General features: G+C 39.4%; 3 protein-coding genes across 7 annotated transcripts in view; 2 read left to right on the top strand and 1 right to left on the bottom strand.

Annotated features, from left to right (window-relative positions):
- Nucleotides 1-409: 409 nt before the first annotated feature.
- LOC125769904 (uncharacterized) lies at nucleotides 410-3641 on the top strand. The gene is made up of 4 exons (XM_049438943.1): nucleotides 410-594; nucleotides 1313-1522; nucleotides 1594-3211; nucleotides 3284-3641. The coding sequence occupies exons 2-4, from the start codon at nucleotides 1317-1319 to the stop codon at nucleotides 3380-3382; spliced, it is 1923 nt and encodes a 640-aa protein (XP_049294900.1). The 5' UTR covers nucleotides 410-594; nucleotides 1313-1316; the 3' UTR covers nucleotides 3383-3641.
- A 4875-nt stretch (nucleotides 3642-8516) lies between these two features.
- LOC125769909 (40S ribosomal protein S10-like) lies at nucleotides 8517-10052 on the bottom strand. The gene is made up of 2 exons (XM_049438960.1): nucleotides 9169-10052; nucleotides 8517-9093 (listed from the first exon to the last, which is right to left on the bottom strand). Exon 2 carries the CDS (start codon nucleotides 9084-9086, stop codon nucleotides 8595-8597), a length of 492 nt encoding a protein of 163 aa, XP_049294917.1. The 5' UTR covers nucleotides 9087-9093; nucleotides 9169-10052; the 3' UTR covers nucleotides 8517-8594.
- A 1016-nt stretch (nucleotides 10053-11068) lies between these two features.
- Nucleotides 11069-19804, top strand: part of LOC125769899 (obscurin) — a 55636-nt gene continuing 46900 nt past the window's right edge. For all 5 annotated transcript variants that reach the window (XM_049438930.1, XM_049438926.1, XM_049438929.1 and 2 more), the window contains exons 1-2: nucleotides 11069-11520; nucleotides 13503-13783. In XM_049438930.1, the coding sequence (XP_049294887.1) occupies nucleotides 11478-11520; nucleotides 13503-13783 (324 nt within the window). In that variant the 5' untranslated portion in view covers nucleotides 11069-11477. The remainder of the gene's footprint in view (nucleotides 11521-13502; nucleotides 13784-19804) is intronic.

Here is a 19804-nt window from a genome sequence, read left to right as displayed (position 1 = left end):
TTGTTTACTTTGTCAAATGATTTGTTTACTACCGTTACGTTATTGACGTTATTGATTATTTTATCGTAAATTTTTAGTTTGAAATTTTAATACAGAAAAGATTCGTTCCAAAATTATACAACCACTTCCAATGAATGGACTGTTTATGTACGGACGTAGGATTGTTGTTTTCCCGCCATTTCCTGTAGTGCCTATGTTGACAGCTGTACAATGGGTGATTGCCATCAGCACAACTATTATGCAGCATTTAATAAAATTACACATTATTATGAAATATTCAGACAACGATTCCATATTTAATAATAATGCTTACCAAAATATGTTCACAAATTACACGAAAGGAAGAAAATCTCTTTGTTGGCCATTATTTTATGATTGCGGTAAATAAAGATGTCGCGCCAAATGTCCATACGATCAACGAATGTGCCATTTTAATGGTTTGTTGTTATATGCGCACGGTTTTGTCCCTTGGCAGCGAACGTGCCGTGCTGGAACGTTTAAATTTCATTTTTAAGCGTATGGTGGGTTGTAATAAAGCTTGTAGGGATAACAAAAGTGTTTAAAAGCATCAATTACAACGCAACCTTATATAGGGTAAGTAATTTTACACCGGCAACTCACGTCACTGGTTAAACGCTTATGTTAGGTTGTTTGTCGGCGCAAAGAAGCGTGATAAACGTTTGTTGAACAACTAGGGGTTGTTTCATAAAGGAAACAATGTATAAAGGTATAAAGAAATAGTGAAATATCTGTTCAAAATTAACTAGTGTGTAATATGCTAAACTGGAGTGCGGTTTACCTAGAAATATTATGGATTTCCAATTAGAACGATGATCCTCATAATGATCGTTAAGTTACAATCACGATTGAAATGTATGAACTGGTAAAATAAAAGAAGGTGTTGTTTCCTCGAGACGTGAAAGAATCATTTGTTAAAGAGTAGGGCAACGTGCAGTTTTCTGTTGATCGCTGCTAAGAAGGTTGCATCATTTTTGGACAATGTCTATGTGTCAAAGGAGTTTGTCCATACTGGAACCCTTTTTAGAGCTAGGTTGAAGAGTAGACAGCCTAGCCCCTTTCCTTAACGCAGACCCGTGGTGGTGGAAAAGGGTCGTGAGAGTTTTCCATCCACCATCACGTGGAATGAGACGTTGGTTATTGTCCTTCTTACAAATCTGATAAACTTGGCCGGAATTTCAAAAGAGTTAATTGCATCATATAACTTTACACAACAAATGATGTTAAACATGCCGTAGATAGTTTCGGTGATGAAGAAAATAAAATACTAAAATGCTATATCTAATGATTTCAGGATAATGACGTCCAGAGTGTTGCTGCTTCTCGGCTTATTAGGCCTTATATTACTAATGCTAGCTGGTTGCGATTGGATAAGTCGATGGGTTGCAGAATGGATGTACCGAACGAGTATCATCTCTTGGATTTTGTCATTTGGCCCAAATTACATGTTCTATTTTGTGGTCGCTACAGTACAATCAGTTCTGCTAAATTGGGTATTTCCAAGGTATGTAAGAAGCATTTAAATGAATTCAATACATACAATATCATTTTTATTTTATACTTTTATACCTTCAGCCTTTTGTATGCAGTATTACACATCAAGGTGCAACGTATGACACTTACTGGTCCGATCTATTCTACATCTAAACTAGAGCTTACGTTTCAAAGTTTTGAATACTCTAGTCAGGGCATCTGTATTCAAATCAGTATACTGTGCATTGAGATGGATATATTTCCAATCAGTACCGAATCACCATGTATCTATATCTGTAACCCGAAAGTTACCATTAATTTCACCAAAGGAACGCATAATCGGACGAAAAACGGTTTACCCACAAATGATCCTGAAACAACCGCACCGACACATTTGGAGACGTTTCCAAATTACTTACAACGTAAATTGTTACAGTTTTTCTTACGGCGTGTGGATTTTTCCTTTACAAATGGCATTGTGCAAGTTATCGATAAGTCACGCCAATTTCAACTTAATGTCAATTTAAACTTCGAGAAAATTTGGTATGACAAATTTATTGAATCAAAACTTTTAGTAATCGGGCTATGGGCAAGTATTGATTTGGTAGATGCGTTTCGAAAGGCAAACTTTGGTTGCGAATCTTGCAAAATTACTTTCTCCAATTTTCGTAAACGTAGCCAACCGTACAGTGATAAACTTATGAACATACTGTTTGATCGTCAGCATTTGGATTTCAACCTAGAATTTGTGGATGCTAGTTTTCACCTAGGGCGCTATAGATCAAAAGAATTTAAATATGAGCCTGGTGATTCATTTTACGTAAACATGATCAATATTAAGCTAGTCAACTTTCTAACGGGAACCCAGGAAAAAGGAAAGCTTGATATCACTGCGGCGAAACCCGTATACCTAAGCTATAACCCTGGAGCAGCAAAATTCATTGTATCGTTTTCTCGCTATATGGCTCAATACCGTTCAACCAATACAAACCATCGTGCCAATGTGGCACCCATGCCGATCACTCAGCAAACATTTCCGGCAGCGTTAAATATGATGATAGAGGTCACTTTGTGCAGAGTATCGTTTATGCTATGGAACGAGAACATATCCTGTTTGTGGATATATTGTGCGGAGCTTAGTATGATCAAATCGCTTGGTGAAACAAAAATTAAAATATCTGACATGGGCCTGCAAATGGGAGATTACCGTAAAGTTGAAAATTTCACTGGGATTGGAGAGGATTTTTTCAGTATCGATTCAGAGGAAAACAATGAAAAATTAGCAATTAACGAAATCATAATCAGGCATGTGAATCCTCATGAAGACCACCAGCGTTTGTTCATTAATTTGAAGAATGCTACCATCACATGCGATACGGATGGTATAGATATATGGAAACACATTGGGCAAATGGTCAAGGAAATGAGGCAACTCTCAACAGAACTAACCCCACAGATGCGACCATTTCCTCTGGCAAGAAGATCTGCACCGGTTTGTGAAATACTTGTCAACACTATTAGGGGTTCAGTTCTTCTGTTCAAAATACCCACCATAAAGATAAAGGTCAATTACATGAAAGCTGTTATCGACAGAAATAGGCTCGTAAATGTATATGATGCTGTTATAACCGTTGCCGTTGCAGCCGACATCGAGCACAAATTTCTTTGCTTTGAATCGCAGGACAATGATGGATGGACAATTGATATTAATAATGAAGGTGTAAGTAATGTAAGTAAACCTAGAAAGTTCGAAAGCCTATTAAAATGATATGTTTTCTTTTTGTCTTTGCAGAAATTGCAACTGAATATAGCTACACTGGGCAGGCTGGTATTCCATGGACTTGTGCCAGTACAAAAATTGAAGGAGTTTATTGAAATTATATTTAGCTAATTCGACAACAAAGTGTGTATCTTGCAATTATCTCATTTGTGTACGATATGCTAATATCTTCCCTAGACATTAATTGGTTTAACTTTTAATTTTTAACCGTTCTAAAGTAAATAAAAAAATCTGCGATCCGACGGGCGATGTATCAATCAAAGAGGGATTAATTTGTAATGAATTGTATGAAATGTTTGTTGAAAAGATTTGATGTGATGATTTTTTTAAATCATGAATATTTAAATCAGACAATGTACAAATAAACAAATAATAAACAAATTTAGTTCTTTTGAACAAATGTAACTAATTTAAATCTATTTATTGTATTAAACTTGAGAGAGAATTGAGAAACGATTCTAAGGTTTGATTATAGTTGGAAAATGAAGAGTTTATTATTTTGTTAATTTTTTTTAGATAATTGTAGTACTAACAGCGTACACAGAACGTGTTAGTGCGAATGAATCATCCCGATACGGGCATAGAAAACATCGCACATTGTTTGGATGGTTGGAAGCTAACAAAATGAACAAAACTCGACACATAAACCATAAGAATCGAAGCGTCTGTGTCGATCAACAAGTGTGAGACCCGTAATTAAAAATACACAAACACGACATACACGTTAATGGCTTAACGTGAAACCGAAACTAACGCATACACTCGTACCGACATGCGGCACGTGGTTCTAATGCTTGAATGCGTATCGTTTTTTTGCTTTACTCTTGCTTTCTCTCGTTTTAGTTCGTTGAATAGTTGAGCAAAACAGGAAAGGAAATTCACTAGTGTGTTGGCACGGAAGAGGACGAGGATGCAGGTTGGAAAGCAAGGTGCTAACTAAAATAATGCCAAACTCGTTGTGCCATCCGAACAGAAATCGTCGACAAAAATGCGAACGAAGCAAACAAATGGAGACGCCAGGTCGTTCGTACACATGAACGGCGACGAGAGAGAAAAAGAGAGTGAGAGTAGAAGGTACTGTGCTGAATCGTTCGCTCTCAACCTCAATCACTAACCTTTTCTGCGTGACGCTTCAACCACCTACGACACGATGTACTTCCCCCATCGGGGTAGGTAATAAAATTAGGGGAGGTAAAACGTACGATCGTCAATCGAACTTGAAGCTCAGATCAAAAGAAGGACGGTAATCATGATCATGACAGCGTTGGACTGGTTTTTTTTCTGATGGGTCCTCGAGTGACCGGCATCATGAGAATGTTACAGCAAAGAGGCGAAAAACGTGCGAAGCAAAGAAAACAAGTATGTTCCAATCACCCACACACGTATCCACCCTTGATGCCTGTCGTCACCATTCGGGAGGATGTGTTTTTCGGGTCGAAGCCGAACCGTAGTACGTTCGGAGGACATGCAGCCAACCGAGCAACCCGAGTGCCGTACGACTGGGAAATGAAACGAGCGTAGCGAAAACAACAACAGCTACAACAGCGAATCTGCAGATCGACCGTGATCGAGCCAACGAAGACGGTACGGGCGAATCAGTTTCAGTCGAGCTTTCGAGCAGAAAAGTGAGTTAACCGCTAGCAGCTAAGTGTGGGAAACGGCAGAATAAGAGTGTTTAGGTGTAGTGATCGGCTGCTGTGAGTGAGCAGCAGGCAGAGTGTGTTACGTACCACATATCACTATTATTGAAGAAGTTAGAACGCAACTAGTGTCGGGTGGAGGGCTTATAATGTGATTTTTTTTAAACAAGCGTAAAAGTAACGTTCGTAAGACGTGTTTAATGTTAGAAATTGTTAGTATTATTTATCCTACGGCTAGTTTAATAGTTCATCATATGGAGTAAAAGTTCTGCAACCTTCTGTCTCCGTACCAAAAAGGTGTTTAAAGTAATGCGAAGAAGTTTGTTGCGTTTCCTACGATAAAAATTCCACCTCATTACAAAGAATGGCAGTCTAAAGCAAGCAAATCGTTTAGAAAAAAGCCCTTCTGACAATCTGCAGACAGTGAATCGTTTTCACAGTACGCGCATCCCTTCCAAACGTGCAAGGAATCATGTGTTCGAGACCAAAAACCAGAGTAGAACGTGCAAAACGAAAGGCTTTTAATGGAGCCTGCAAATTGATTGAGTAATCAGCAAAAACGGCAGTCATCTTACATAATGTAAGAAGGGTGAGGGTGTTTTGCAAAAAAAGTGATCACATAATGCAATCGTCGCATTTGCGAAAGAGTGCGAAACATCGGGCGGGGCGTTAAAAAAAAGGGCCCGAATGTTCGATCGACGCGATCGTGGGCTGCCAGCGAGATCGATCGCTTACCGAAGCTAAGTGCACGCGTAGAAGCTGCGTGTGCGTACAGGTTGTTTGTGCAATGTGTGCAATGGGGAGGAACGTACCGAAGGTTGGGGGAGGGGGGTGAGTTGGTATGAATGTCAACGCGAAATAGTGCGTGCGGGTGTGTGTGTGTGTTTGTAGGCTGGTTTAATACAAAATAATCGAATCTAGCTCAATATCCCTGCCTCGTATCAGTGTGTGCAATTTTCCGATTACGTTACAATGAAACCGAGGGTGATCGGAAAGGTTACGAGAAGCGGATGCGGTTGCAAAAATGGTGTGCAACAGGTTTTCGTGGCTATCGCCGGCAATTGTAGCCAATTGTTCGGGTAGTGCGTTCACACCACGGCAGGTCGTTCATGTTCAGCAATACTGTGCCTCGAGTGTTTGTGTTTGTCTGTATTGTCTGCGACAAAACAAAAATAACAAAAAAAAGGAAAAGAAACAAAAGCCATCGCTGTGAATCGCTTGTGACGGAAGGTTCGTGAACTCACGCGGTACTCTCCCCCATATCCCCCAACCCCCTTCAAGAGACACACGTACGCACATCCACCGCGGTAAGCCATCCGGGAACGTGGTTTTATTTTCGATTCCGATACCGATCCGGCCTCGGTGTCCGTGTAGCGTTTAGCTTACGGGCAAAACGACTCTGGTGTTGTTTGTGAGCGAAAAACCCGAACGTCCAACATCGATCCATCTGGTTGCGTTGGATCCCTTCGCCGGTGTAGCAGCTGTTTGTGGTGGCGCCGGAATTGTGCCTGTAAATGTGGCGATCGTGTTCCGCGCGAGTGAACGCAGTGATTAAATGATGTGGTGGCAAACGGTTCGAGAGTGATCATCCGCTCGGTTATCCACCCGGTAGTAGTGATGTGGTTGGATGAACATGAACCAGATCGGTTTTTGCTCCTCGTAAGCCTGGGAAATGTGAGAAATTTGATACGTTTTGACTGTGGCGTTTGTAAGCCGTTGTAAGACGAATTGATGCAATAATTAAGCTTAAAAAGAAAAGAGATACAATAGTTGAAGCATTTAATTTGTTTTTGAATTAATACAGATTATGTTAAATATTAACAAGAGAGATCAAACACAAGCTAAAAAAAATTGATAGTAGTGATCGAGTTTAATTTGGATTTTCCACTGATGTTTGTTTCCACTGATGTGATGAATTTTGCTTGAAAGTTGCAAATAATGGATAAACCATAAATCCATAAAATATTAAATTATATTTCTAACTGTTTCACTGCTTCTGTGATAAATGGAGATGTATACTTACTGAAGGTTTTGTTTTGCCTATTTATTATAGTCCATTAGTGTACTTTGCAATTATTGCATAAATACAGGCGTTAGGGATAAATTAGTTTGTTTCCTCTTGCTCTACGCTATTCACAAACATGGTGTAATATTGAATCAGGGGAAGAACAGTAATAAAACATTACTTTACAAAAAACCAACGAAATAAACAAATTCTGTAAAGGGTTCATCTTACTAAACCTGAAATAGGATCAATCTGCGATGAGAGCGGTACGCATTTTATCAAATGAAGCGAAAAAAGAAACGAGGATCAATTTGCGCATACATCTCACAACCACCGACGCGCAGTTGTTCGATTATCCGCACATAGTGGTTTTTACGCACAGCAGCCGCACCACAATCGTGGCTTGCGACGAGCACAAGTCCCACACAACACTGCCACAGAGTGGCGCGCACCTTCGGATCGGTTTTGTTAACCGTTTGCCAAACAATTTATAGAATCTAGAACATGGTATTTTAATTTAAATTGAAATTTCTCTTCGGGTTGCGACAATGTCGCGTACGCGCAATGATAGGCGGGACACGCTTATGGGGACATGCGTGCGGGGAAAGATAAGTAACGATTTAGCTTTAGCCAACGGTATTCCGAGGGTGTAGTAGTGTGGTTGTTGCTGCTTGCTCGCTGTACGAGGAAGCAACACTAGCACAGTTTCTACAAAGCAAGAAACAACAAAATTCGCCCCAAAAAAAATCTATCCGTCGGGCAATGACAGACGACAACACTACCAGACGACACGAGAGCAGTCAACAAGCAATAGAGAAACAAAAAAAAACATTTTGATCCCAAGCGAATAGGAAGTATCATACCGGCAGAGTGGTTAGGACCGGGTGTTTGATTGCTAGCCAGCGATAGGCTGCGTAATTTATAATTAGCGCTAAAGACTGGCTACCCCTTTTGCGTACGTCCACCGACAAACACTCGTGGCGCGGAAGGCGTTGATAGCGCGAAACCCCGTCCGATCTGCACAGTCGGATCGCATTTTGTCACTTTTCAAAACGTATTAATTTTATTTGGTGTGAAAAAGTACCAAGCACCAACAGCTAAACAAAACTTTACGATATTTTGGGCGCCATATGTACCCGCTGATAAGTGAAGAAGCGATCCGATGTTTTGCTGCGAGATGTGACAAGAGACTCAACCTGTTTTCATTCATGCGTATGCCCATCGAAAACTCCCCCGGGAGCGAGGTCAGTTTATGTTGCTTTCTTTTACCACAGAAAGTTACCCTTTTTTCGTTTTTGGCAACAGTTGCTAAATGTGCAAGCGTGTTTCCACTTACCTCAATTGCATCACGTTCCCCGCGTGTCACGGCGTGCTTCGACCGGTTTCAATCTGACATCGGATAATCTTTGTTTGACGGTAAAGATTTGTTATATCTCGCGTACTGCATGTTTTGAAGGTTAGGGCGTCAGTAAATCTTGTACTTCCACCATCTCGTAGAATCCCTGAAATATGAGCGAGCGAAAAAGATTTGAACCGAAAGATTGTAATAATACAACATGGATATTTTGTTGAGGTTATACTAGAAAGATCCCAGCAAGACTTTTAATGTTTCACGCACAGTACACGTTTATTAACTCTTCAGACCCGAGTTGCTATGAGTTGTACTTGATGTTAAAGCTTAATTTTCATTAGTTTGGCTTCCTCGCCCAAATCCTCCGCGGAATACAAGATCGTTTGTCCCAGCGCCGGTATCATCCAGCTTTTTGGCAGATCCGACCTGACCTTCCAGACGACGGTAAACTCGACGGTCGTCTTCGGTACGTGGATTGCTGGGGAAGCAGCGATCCGTTCCAGCGTTGCCCACAACTTTCGGCACTTCTCGGCGGTGATTAATTAATGTCGATGGAACCAACTGGGACGGAAGGTGTAAATATCCACGCAGATAGATAATACCTTCGTTGTTCAGGGTCCAGTAAAAATGGTTCCAGCAATAATTCTCCTTCACGTACTGCTTCGAAACAAGTGACTTCATTGTGAGGATGACGTGGATATTCGGTATCGTCTTCAGCTCGCAATGCATTTCCGGTTTGCGCGATTTTACGGCTACCATCACACCATCATTAAACAGCATCTTATAGATGGCGATGCGCTCTTGCTTCGTAATATGCATTGCGCCGCTGGTCGAAAAAGAATTGAGATTATTTTATTAGAATTCGCGACCATCGACAACACGGAATGGGGTTTAAAGTTACCTGAGAAGCTCCGAAGTGAAATGGGAAATGAATTGGGATGGAAGATATGTGCAGCCTACTTATGATATTTACCCGTGGAATCAGGGTTTACTGCGACTGCACAAACTTCGGTATAAACGTCAAACGAGAAAATTGAAACTCTCAAAAAACGAATCTTTTTTGACGGTTATATTGCGTTACACGTTACGCATTACGCATTCACCACCAGATGTCAAGGATATGTTTTGAAAAATCATTGGTTTGCGCGGGAAAGCAGCTGTACTTTATATTTAATTCACTTTTAAATTAACTAAATACTGCTTTGAGAGTAAATTTAGATTAATTAGAAATGATTTCCTTTTTCATAAACGGTTAATGTTATCACTGCAAAAAGGATAAACAACGATTTGTGATTTAACAGAGCTGACGAAAGCGTAATATCAATCGCATCTTACTAAATCGTTAGGTTAGCAAATTTGCTGTGTGTAAAATGGCCTCCAAAAAATACGAATGATTCTGCATTACTCATAGCTTTAAATTTTTCACCAACAGTTTCTACCGTGCACCATTTTCACCCGTTGACCGACGTTCGACGATCGTACGAAAGCGGCATGAAAAAAAAACGCTACGGAGACCAAATCTGATCTTGAAAAATATTAATACCTGTCCACCAACGCTAAAGGTGTGTCCGTATGGGAAGCCAGATTATTAATTCAACCTCGCCGGACATGTGCCGGTTGAGCAAATGTAAAAATGAGCACATTTTACGGTTGCTCTCCTGTCCGCGATGACCGGCGAATGGTTTATTTACGATCCGTTGCTGTTTACAACCGCGTCGGTTACCTTTCGTGTGTGTGTTTTTTTACACCGTTCCACTATTCCGCACCAGATTACGTGGCGGAATGTTGGAATGTTCCTGCCAAACAGCTCATTTCTAACGGCGTAGGCGTTGGTGGAGCTTAGAAATGTGTTTGGTTCAAGCATTCGGCAGTGAGGGTGTTTTGACGGCACTAAGACGATCCGCACTAGACGCCGGGTGCAAACAGCGTGAACCAGGTGCGAAATTAGCGTCTACTCACTCACCTGCGCTGTGGCAAGCAAAAGCGGAAATTGCTTAAACTCGTTACAATGTTTTGCTTTTGATGTTTTTGCAGTCGTACCCTGACCCTCGGTCAAATCGATTCGCTGTGACCCCATATTGGTGTTTTTCTTGGCCAAAATCGCGCGAAACCATTTGCGTGCAAACTATTCCGTTTCACCTTGTGCCGGATTAGTTCGCGATGGTCATTACAGCTGATGACGATCGGATTCGATTGCGCAACCGTAATTGAAATGAGTGTCCCAAACCGAACAGCGGCTACTTATCACAAAATGAAAGAGGCGCTACGCAAAGGGCAGTGTAAATTGGGAACTAAAATTAAATATTTAAAGCCGAACACATTAACCTACCTTCTAGGCGCCCAGCAGTTCATTGTTTGAGGTTAGTCCGATTGATTCTTGTGACGCTATAGATCATCGGTCTCGGTGGTTGTGTTTTTATTGGCTTTTAGGCAACGTATTGCCACATCTTGCTTGCTATCGATTTAGTTGGCAACGACTGTGGAATGTTGCAACAGCTTTTGCTAATTGATTGGTTGCTTGCTTTAGAGCTGTAATGCATATGGTTATATCATCTGAACAGATTACGAACGACGTGAAGTATTACGAAATTATTATCCACACAAATATTAATCAAGCTTTATATTTTTAATTAATATTGATTAAATTAATCAAAGTAATTTATATACTGCAAAAGAATTCTAACGTATTAAGTATTTTAGGAAGATTTTTTATAAATTACTAAGGTAAAAATTTGAACTAAGATCTGCCTTTTTGTTACATATGTTAAAAAATGGCTCTAATTACTTAAGTATCTCCTTTCGACGGCGTGCAATAGTTTTTTTCCCCCCGTATCAGGCGTAACAAATAAAGCAAAAGTAAAACCGATCGCCATTCCGATTGAATACTCGCGTGTGGTGTAGTAGTGCTTGTGTAGTTGATGCGTGTAGCGTGTGTGAATTTATTTAGTGCACTGAAAAGAGAAGAAAAACAAAAAGATTATCGGCAATAGTTTCCCTCCTGGTTAGTGTTAGTGTGTGGGAGTGTGTTGCTCTACTCTTCCCGAACTGAACCTTCGATTGGCAAGTTTGTAAAGCCATAGTCCCTTCTTGCGACCGGCATTAAGCCGGGTTTACCCTCCTTTTTCCCGCTTTCTTCGCTTGCATCCTAGGAACTTCCCCTACCCAGGGGCGCTTCTTACGAGTGGCGTTAGCCTTAGCACTGCCGTCAGCATGACGCTGAAAGATGAAATATTGACCGCCGATGTCAAACCTGGTAATGTGTTGCCTCTTTTCTGTCTTGTACCTTATCTTCCCCCACACCTGTTGTAAAAGTGATTTTTATGTGTTTGTACCTCACACAATAATGAGGTGCGCATGCGATGACTAAACAATGATCTGTTACAGATTTACACCAATATAGTTAATGTGACCGTGTTTGCACGTGTTTTGTTCATCGCCTACTATGTATTCGTTTCCCGTCGCTAGGAAATTCTATTGTTGACAGGTAGCAGCCGACTTCCCACACATACACAAAAAACAATTCATACACGCACAAGGATAAAGCGCGAAATGCAAACGAGAAATAACTTTCTGTTGACAAGGTCAAGCGATTCTGCATCGTCTCGTCATGTTCATCGTTTCGACAAATCTTTCCCAACCGTTAGAGAATGTTTTCTTTTTTTCCATTTTCCCAAACAGTCATCAGTTGACAGACGCATTCGCTTTCACGGTTCAAGACGGTTCGATACCTGGCGTGATCTATTTTGCCCCCTTCCATACACACACACAGTGCCAGGAATGTGTTAAACGGTGTTTAACGTGTGACAAATTTATCTACCCTTACGATACGCTGCATTAATTTTCGGTTGATAGTTGTTTTCTTGGTTTGTGTTTTCCTTTGGATCGAAAATGGTTCTTAAGATGTATCATAAAATGCAATTCAAATAGTCTAGCCATGTGTTTGTGTGCTTTTATGAGAATGTGTATTACTCATGCTGCAACGTGTCAATTAGGTGCATGTTGATTAAATGCGATTGCATCAGAGCGTGAGCGCACTTCGGTGAATGTGATACTCCTTATAATTAAAGCCAATGGATGTGATTTATGGCTGTTTTATTAACACATTCAAACGTTTCCCTGATCGCGATTCTCTATCAAAGCGTATCGTGTACCACACGTTAACAGCACAAGATGCCCTGGTTTCTACCGATGGGTTGCCAGTTGCAAAACATTTGGCGCGTAAATCGAGCTCTCTGGCAAACCTCATCACAATTTTACCTTCTTTGTTTTGTCTATTGTGTTTTTGGTAAATAAAAAAAATAGAAACAATTGTTCAAATCAGTGATAATACCTGCATGTGGAGGAATAAATAATTAAAAGATAAAAATAAATAAATAAGATGATGGAAATGATGTAACTAGTCGCCTAAAGTTTTATTTGAAAAAATCCAAATTAATCGAATAAAATGGTTTCACAAAGTAAAACACCAGGCGTCTCCACCAGATATTTTTTAATTTTTTTTCCCAAAAATGTTATGGTACTGATTATTTGATTTACTTAACAAATACTATATTATTGTTTACAATCAACCCTTTCAAAATTTTCGTTGAAAACCGTTGTCTGCGGAAAGTCTTACTCAAGTGAAATACGCTCCATCTTGCTAAACCATCATTTACAAAGCTGTATTTACCCGGCTGAGGATCGTTAAATTTTACGATCCATAACCGATCCTGGCTCGTTGTCATCGTGTTTTTTTTTTGTATCCACACATCTGTTTCCCTCACGCTCCCAGTCACCATGTAAGAGAAATAACTCAAAACATTCATGTACCATCAATTCTCGGCCCGGTTAACACCTTTTCGTCAAGTGTTTGAAGTGTTTCTGTTTATGTGGTATGACGTAAAGAAGCTTGTACTTTAAAAAAGTGGTTATAAAACGTGATTGTGGCGTGAAAAAAACTGTACAAAATCTACAAAACACAGAATCAACTCTTTCGGTTTCATTGCAGTAACTAAACGCAACCCCCCGGAACTAATGGTTCTTTTAAATGTGTTCACGTGAAATGTGGGTGCGCTCGTAAATAATCACGATATACTAATGAAGACATTTTACCACCGATGTTGTTGAAGAGAACAGAAAATTACATTTCATGTGAAAAATAATGAACGATTTGTTAAGCGTTTGGTTTGATGAATTTTGCTATAATTTAATGTCTATTTTTCCATTTATCTCGCTGTCTGTCGCGTACGGCAACAGACTTCGGTGTGTCCTATAGTAAGGAAGACATCCTTCTACCGTCGAAACGTCAGCACCGTGCACCTCAGGCCCAGTCTCCCGTCGAACCGGTAACTGCAACACAGCCCTCCCAGCATCGTTCGCGGGAGCCCGATTGTGTTGCGGCCCATCGTCCTGAGTCACAGCGACTGGCGACGAGGCCGATCTATCACTACCGTCCATGCAACACGACGTCCTCTGGGCTGCGCTACTCCAACGATCCCAACGAATCCGACGACGATAACCCTAGCGAGGGATTTAAGGTAAGTCCTGGTTGCTTCACGTTTTTTTTTTTCAATTATATTCACTTGAATCTGTTTATTTCCCTTTGGACCGATACCAATCGTACTAAACATTTGGCTGTTGAGTGAAAGGAAGGGGGAGGGGGAGAGTATTTGATACACTACCGAAGGTCCCATCGCAACAGACCTTTCAGAAGTCATTTTCGGGCGGCGCCAAAAACGAAATTGCTACCCGAACGCGGTGAACGCAATTAAACAATTTTCACATTCTTTTCTCACACTTCCGTTCGTTCGTCCGCTGGCAGTCTGCCGGCCCCCACCGGTGGGGTGTTGATATAGATGGGTGTTTTTAAAAATAAATTATCTTACGCTTCGTGGGAAATTTCATACCGTGTGATGTGAACAACAAACACACACGGTGGGCCAAAAAAAAGAAGGTAAAGTTCAACCGAAAACCAAAATATGGCGATTCGAAGCGACAAGTTTGAGTGGAATATTAACATTGTACGGAATATAGCACCCTCTTGCGGTGGGGTTTTCAAGTTGAACTTTCAAAGTTGACACGACGCCACTAGCGACATCTGGTAGATTTTTTCCCGAATCCGGTTTCAACATCAAGGGTTTGAAAAGTCCTTTGATGAGCAAGAAGAACAATTTGTTGAAAATAATCTTTAGATTAGATGTGATAATTTGTTGTTTCGAGATATTTCCATATAGTAAATATGTACATCCTATTGAAAATATTTAAAGATTTATACGTTACCATTCTTTCATCATTCGATGACGAATTTTCGATTGGAAAGACTTGATAAAATCATATTCGTAATATCTTCATTACAAATGACCATGCGCCTCCATGGTGTCATAATAAAAATAAAAATTAAATATTCAATAATTTTTAATAATACGATTTACAACTCCACTAGTTTCTTGAACAACTTTAAATCATCACTTGGGTTTTTTTATTTTTATTATGCGAATTTAAGATGTTTTAAATGAATGTTAAAACCGCCCAATGTATAAACTAATGTGAATCCATCGCCAACGATAGCAGGGAAAATATTTTTGAGGGGAAATATTAAATCATTTATGCCTCGTCACATTTTACACGTAGCGTTTAGAGAGTCCCAACCATGAATCAGTTGCAATGATGTGTTTGCCTTCGTGAGCGGTTTTACTTGTTCAAACACTTAAATCGCTCCGGATGACAGACAAAGTCCAACTGCATCCTTCCTCTCGGGGATCAACGTGCGATTAAGACGTTCGTTTGCATTGCTTTCGACCGGCGGACACATCGGATAGTGAATATGACGCAGGTGCAAACGTCAAACGTGCGTTGGTATAAAGTAGAGATGTGCAAAGTGAGTAAGAGGGAGATAGTGAGTTGAAACGTTGTATTGAACGAGTTTCGTTCACTCACCACGAGGAGTTTTATACCCAATACCCAAACTATCCAAATGAATATACTGCTCGCTCTGTATAGAAAAAATATCTAAAAATTTGAAAATTTCCTAAGGCTTACCCCTTACCATTTTTTTTAATAATTTTGTAAAATTTTATAAATTTATTTATTTTAATGCGAATTGGTTGCAATAAGTTTCTTTTCACTCAAATAATGTTTTACAAGAAGATAAGAATAAAAAATAACAAAAAAATAAAAAAAATATTTTCAACTCGAAAATTTCATAAGGGGTACCCCTTGCCATTTTTTTGAGCAAATTAGCAAAATTTAAAAAAATGTTTCATTTTCATGCGAAATTGTTACAATAAGTTTCTTTTCACTCAAATAATGTTTTCAAAGACGAAAAGAATACAAAATAACAAAAAAATAAAAAAAATATTTTCAACTCGAAAATTTCATAAGGGGTACCCCTTGCCATTTTTTTGAGCAAATTAGCAAAATTTAAAAAATTGTTTTATTTTCATGCGAAATTGTTACAATAAGTTTCTTTTCACTCAAATAATGCTTTAAATTAAAAAAAGCATACAAAAAATTAAAAAATAAAAAAAATCTATAAATTTACCAATCTCCAAGGCTCATTTTTGCACCAAGTTTTGTCTATAACTCGGGCGGTATCCAACGGATCGCCAGTCTTTTCCTGTGGTCGATAGATGGCATCAATGGCTACATTTTCTTCTTGGACGGCCATGCCCTCAGCTGTCTCTGGCAGGAGTTATTCGAGGAACCAAGTTCCATACCCTGTTTGAGAAAATGTAAAATTTTCCTCATTTTTGCACCAAGTTTTGCCTATAACTCGGTTGGTATCCAACGGATCGCCAATCTTTGCCTGTGGTCGCTAGATGGCATCAATGGCTACATTTTCTTGTTGGACAGCCATGCCCTCAGCTGTCTCTGGCAGGAGTTATTCGAGGAACCAAGTTCCATACCCTGTTTGAGAAAATGTAAAATTTTCCTCATTTTTGCACCAAGTTTTGTCTATAACTCGGTCGGTATCCAACGGATCACCAATCTTTGCCTGTGGTCGATAGATGCCATCAATGGCTACATTTTCTTCTTGGACGACCATGCCCTCAGATGTCTGTGCCAGAAGTTATTCGAGGAACCAAATTCCATACCATTTTTTGAGTAATTTAGCAAAATGTAAAAAATTGATATATTTTAATGCGAATTAGTTGCAATAAGTTTCATTTCACTCAAATAATGTTTTAAAAGAAGAAAAGAATTAAAAAATAACAAAAAAATAAAAAATATATTTTCAACTCGAAAATTTCATAAGGGGTACCCCTTGCCATTTTTTTGAGCAAATTAGCAAAATTTAAAAAATTGTTTTATTTTCATGCGAAATTGTTACAATAAGTTTCTTTTCACTCAAATAATGCTTTAAATTAAAAAAAGAATAAAAAATAACAAAAAAATTAAAAAAAAAATTTCAACCCGAAAATTTCATAAGGCTTACCCCTTACCATTTTTTTGGGAAATTTAGCAAAATTTAAAAAAATTTTTTATTTTCATGCGAAATTGTTACAATAAGTTTCTTTTCACTCAAATAATGCTTTAAATTAAAAAAGAATAAAAAAATAATAATAAAAATTAAAAAAATCTGTAAATTTGCCAATCTCCTAAGCAGAGGTGGATCCCGTTTCATATCCTTGCCGATTAAACTAGCCCGCGTGTTCGCTTATGTAGGTTTTATAGTTAGGCAGAGCGAGAAGTATATTCATTTGGCTAGTTTGGGTATTGAACACACGTATTCCGTTTCAACTCATGTGTATCAAACGTTTCGTTTCAATTTTTTTAAAGATTTTCTTTACTCCATTTTTATGACTTTTTTTCAATTCCTTTCATATCATAAATCTTTTCGAATTCTTTTTTTATCTCATAAATCATAAACAACAACCCAGAGTTTGCTTCAGTTTGAAAAAAAAACCTTTGTCCCTGTCCGCGTGGGCATAACATTTGTCACACCGAACACCGAACTGAGCGATTAAATAAGTAGCACGTCAGACGCGGATTCAAAGAACGCTTCCTGACTCATTCTGAACAGATGGAGGCGCATGGTAGCTTGTAGAAATTATTTCTTTTCTGCATTGAAAGAATATCATTCCTTGGCAAAAACAGAAACACAAACAAAATTCCTTCCTTTTTGAATAGCAAAAAAAAGTGTTTCCGTACATTCTTTAGCGCTAGATTGACCGCCAAAAAGATGATGTGCTGATGCAGCCGCCAAAGACGGGTATAAGAGGAAAAGCCCATTTTCCTTTCACATAAAGTTGATCCACTGCCAGACACGCGTATTGCTGCGGTAGATCATTTCACCTTTCATTGGGATAAGCAACGGCGAGAATGGTCCATCGCTATGATGCATGCCAGATGTGCAACCCGACCCGATTCGGTCGGACGAACACATTACAGTAGCATACCGTGCCAAAAGGATTGATGCTATTGATGGTTCGCCGTTGTTCTGTTCAGTGAAAAATGCGCTCGACCATATCATTGTATGCTGCACATGTGTCGGTTGCATGCGGAAATACACGGCCTACCGAAAACATTTGTTTTAACAGCAAACAATTTTTTCCGTATTTGATACCCTCATTCCTTTCCCTTTTCTTTGTGCAACGGTCAAGGTCTATTTGTTGTAATGCAAAGAGACAATAAGAATCACTTCATACACCAAGCGCGAATGAAAACATTCTCTCTGTTTATGGTTTGTTTATCGGGTTGACGCATCCTTTATGGAGAATTCTTTATTTCACTACGTCTCAAGTTGCGCACTGAATTGAGCTAATTTAGCACCTTCCATGGAATATTTCTTGCGATGATGTTGCTCATTAGTTCGCAAGTTAATGCGCAACAAAAAATTAAAGCTGACGTACCGCAAGACGTGTGAAGGGAATTTAAATTCCTTCCAACCAATCTTATTGAAATGCCTTTGAAGAGAGAAAAAAAAACTCCGGCGCAGTATATGGACGGACTCTCACACATTTCACTGCTTCCGCGATTGCACTTAATCCAACCTCATCTCATCTGTCAGTCCGGGCTGTACGGACAGCACTCGGCATGCATTGATGCGCTCCATCAGCGTTTTGGGGGCGAGTTGCACACGCCGCCATGCAACGTGCATTAATTTCGCCTGCTGTCAGTTCCGGGAGTGGCAAGTGTCGGCCCAAACGTCGTGGATTGTGAGTACGAGGGAAAAGTCCTACCAGATAGATGGCAAACTGTCAAATAACATTCATCAGTCGTCGTCTTTCAGTTCCGGTTCGAGGTGGAAGCGTATTTTTGTGTTTGTGAGACGTTCAGTTTCAATGGTTTTTTATCTTTTCTCACAAAAAAACTGCGGTTGACCTTTGCGTCGGAGAAACCTTGATCGAGTTCATGATCTTTAGCTGCAGTGGATGATCCGTGGGATGCTACATACGTAAATCTATCGGCGTGAATCGTAATCCAATACGACACGTGGCTCGAATAAAAAAAAAAGAAGTGAAATCGAAACCGGAACTAACCAAGATCATTTATCTTGCTCATGTGATGGTTCATTTATTGCCGAAGGGAATGGGTATCATTGCCAAGATCACTACATATAAGCTTTAAAAGCGAAACCGTACAATTTGCTACCACTCCAAGTGGATTTGGCATATTTTTGGTGTAATGATTTGCATGATGGAAAGCAGCAAAAAAATATCTATTCGTAGCGTCGAAATGAACCACTTCTCGATGATCATTAATCACACCGGTACGTTAACGATTATGGTGTGATCTTTCTCCACACCCATTTAGACGACAGATGAATGGCGTTGTATCGGTAATATTTTCTGCAATCGGATGTAATGGTTAAGTTGTTAAGAGTGATTGATTTATTGTCGCAATACCCATTTTGATTTCCTTGATGACTTTGTTTTCCATGGATCGGCAACATGAATTGAAGTAATTTGAAAGGAAAACAGATAATAAATTAGGGGTTTCATTGAAATAGGTAATTCTATCTGAGTGTTTCTATATTTTTTTATAATGTAGCTTACTTTTCTGATTGTGTGAAAACATAGACGACTTTTGTAATTTACAGTTCAATATTTCAAAAAATTCAATTTCCGATTTTTCTGATTTTCGATTAAAAACCAAGAAAATCTCTATTCTCATTTCTCAGAAGTCACATTGAAACTAGCACCAACTGTTTGTATAGAGTTTATTTAAAACTCGATTCGGATTTCCCGGACATTTAGACACGTAACAAATAATATTTAAAAAATTCAGCACCTCTCTGGCAGTGCTTCTTACAAAGAACCCGCCATTTTCCGATTCTTGAGTTTGATTAATTTCAAGCCATCGATCATTTCTCTGTTTCTGTCAGTGTCGGAACAAGGCTACCCGTCGTGTTTTACACTTTTACCTCGTACCAGCAAGGAAAAGAATAATGTGTGACATTTCGCGGAAATCATTTGGAGCGTTTTTCTTTCTTCTGTCACCCATTCTGGTGGTAGATTCTGCGTCTTAATCCGACCAAAGGGGTGCTAATTGGAATTACCAGCTGGATTGAATCATTTGAAAGGAAGGGTTGAAAAAAAAAGTTTACTTTCCCCTAA

Source organism: Anopheles funestus, chromosome 3RL (assembly GCF_943734845.2).
Source record: "Anopheles funestus chromosome 3RL, idAnoFuneDA-416_04, whole genome shotgun sequence".
In the NCBI taxonomy this organism is placed as follows: domain Eukaryota; kingdom Metazoa; phylum Arthropoda; class Insecta; order Diptera; family Culicidae; genus Anopheles; species Anopheles funestus.
The sequence above is the reverse complement of the archived record's forward strand: the minus strand, read 5'-3'. Positions and strand labels throughout refer to the sequence as shown.

Excerpts from the sequence above, each read along its gene's own strand:
- LOC125769904 (XM_049438943.1), top strand. The coding sequence starts at position 1,317 with ATGACGTCCAGAGTGTTGCTGCTTCTCGGCTTATTAGGCCTTATATTA. Across the intron at positions 1,523-1,593 it reads CTAAATTGGGTATTTCCAAG|CCTTTTGTATGCAGTATTAC; the intron begins GTATGTAAGAAG and ends TTATACCTTCAG. Across the intron at positions 3,212-3,283 it reads TTGATATTAATAATGAAGGT|AAATTGCAACTGAATATAGC; the intron begins GTAAGTAATGTA and ends TTGTCTTTGCAG.
- LOC125769909 (XM_049438960.1), bottom strand. The coding sequence starts at position 9,086 with ATGCATATTACGAAGCAAGAGCGCATCGCCATCTATAAGATGCTGTTT.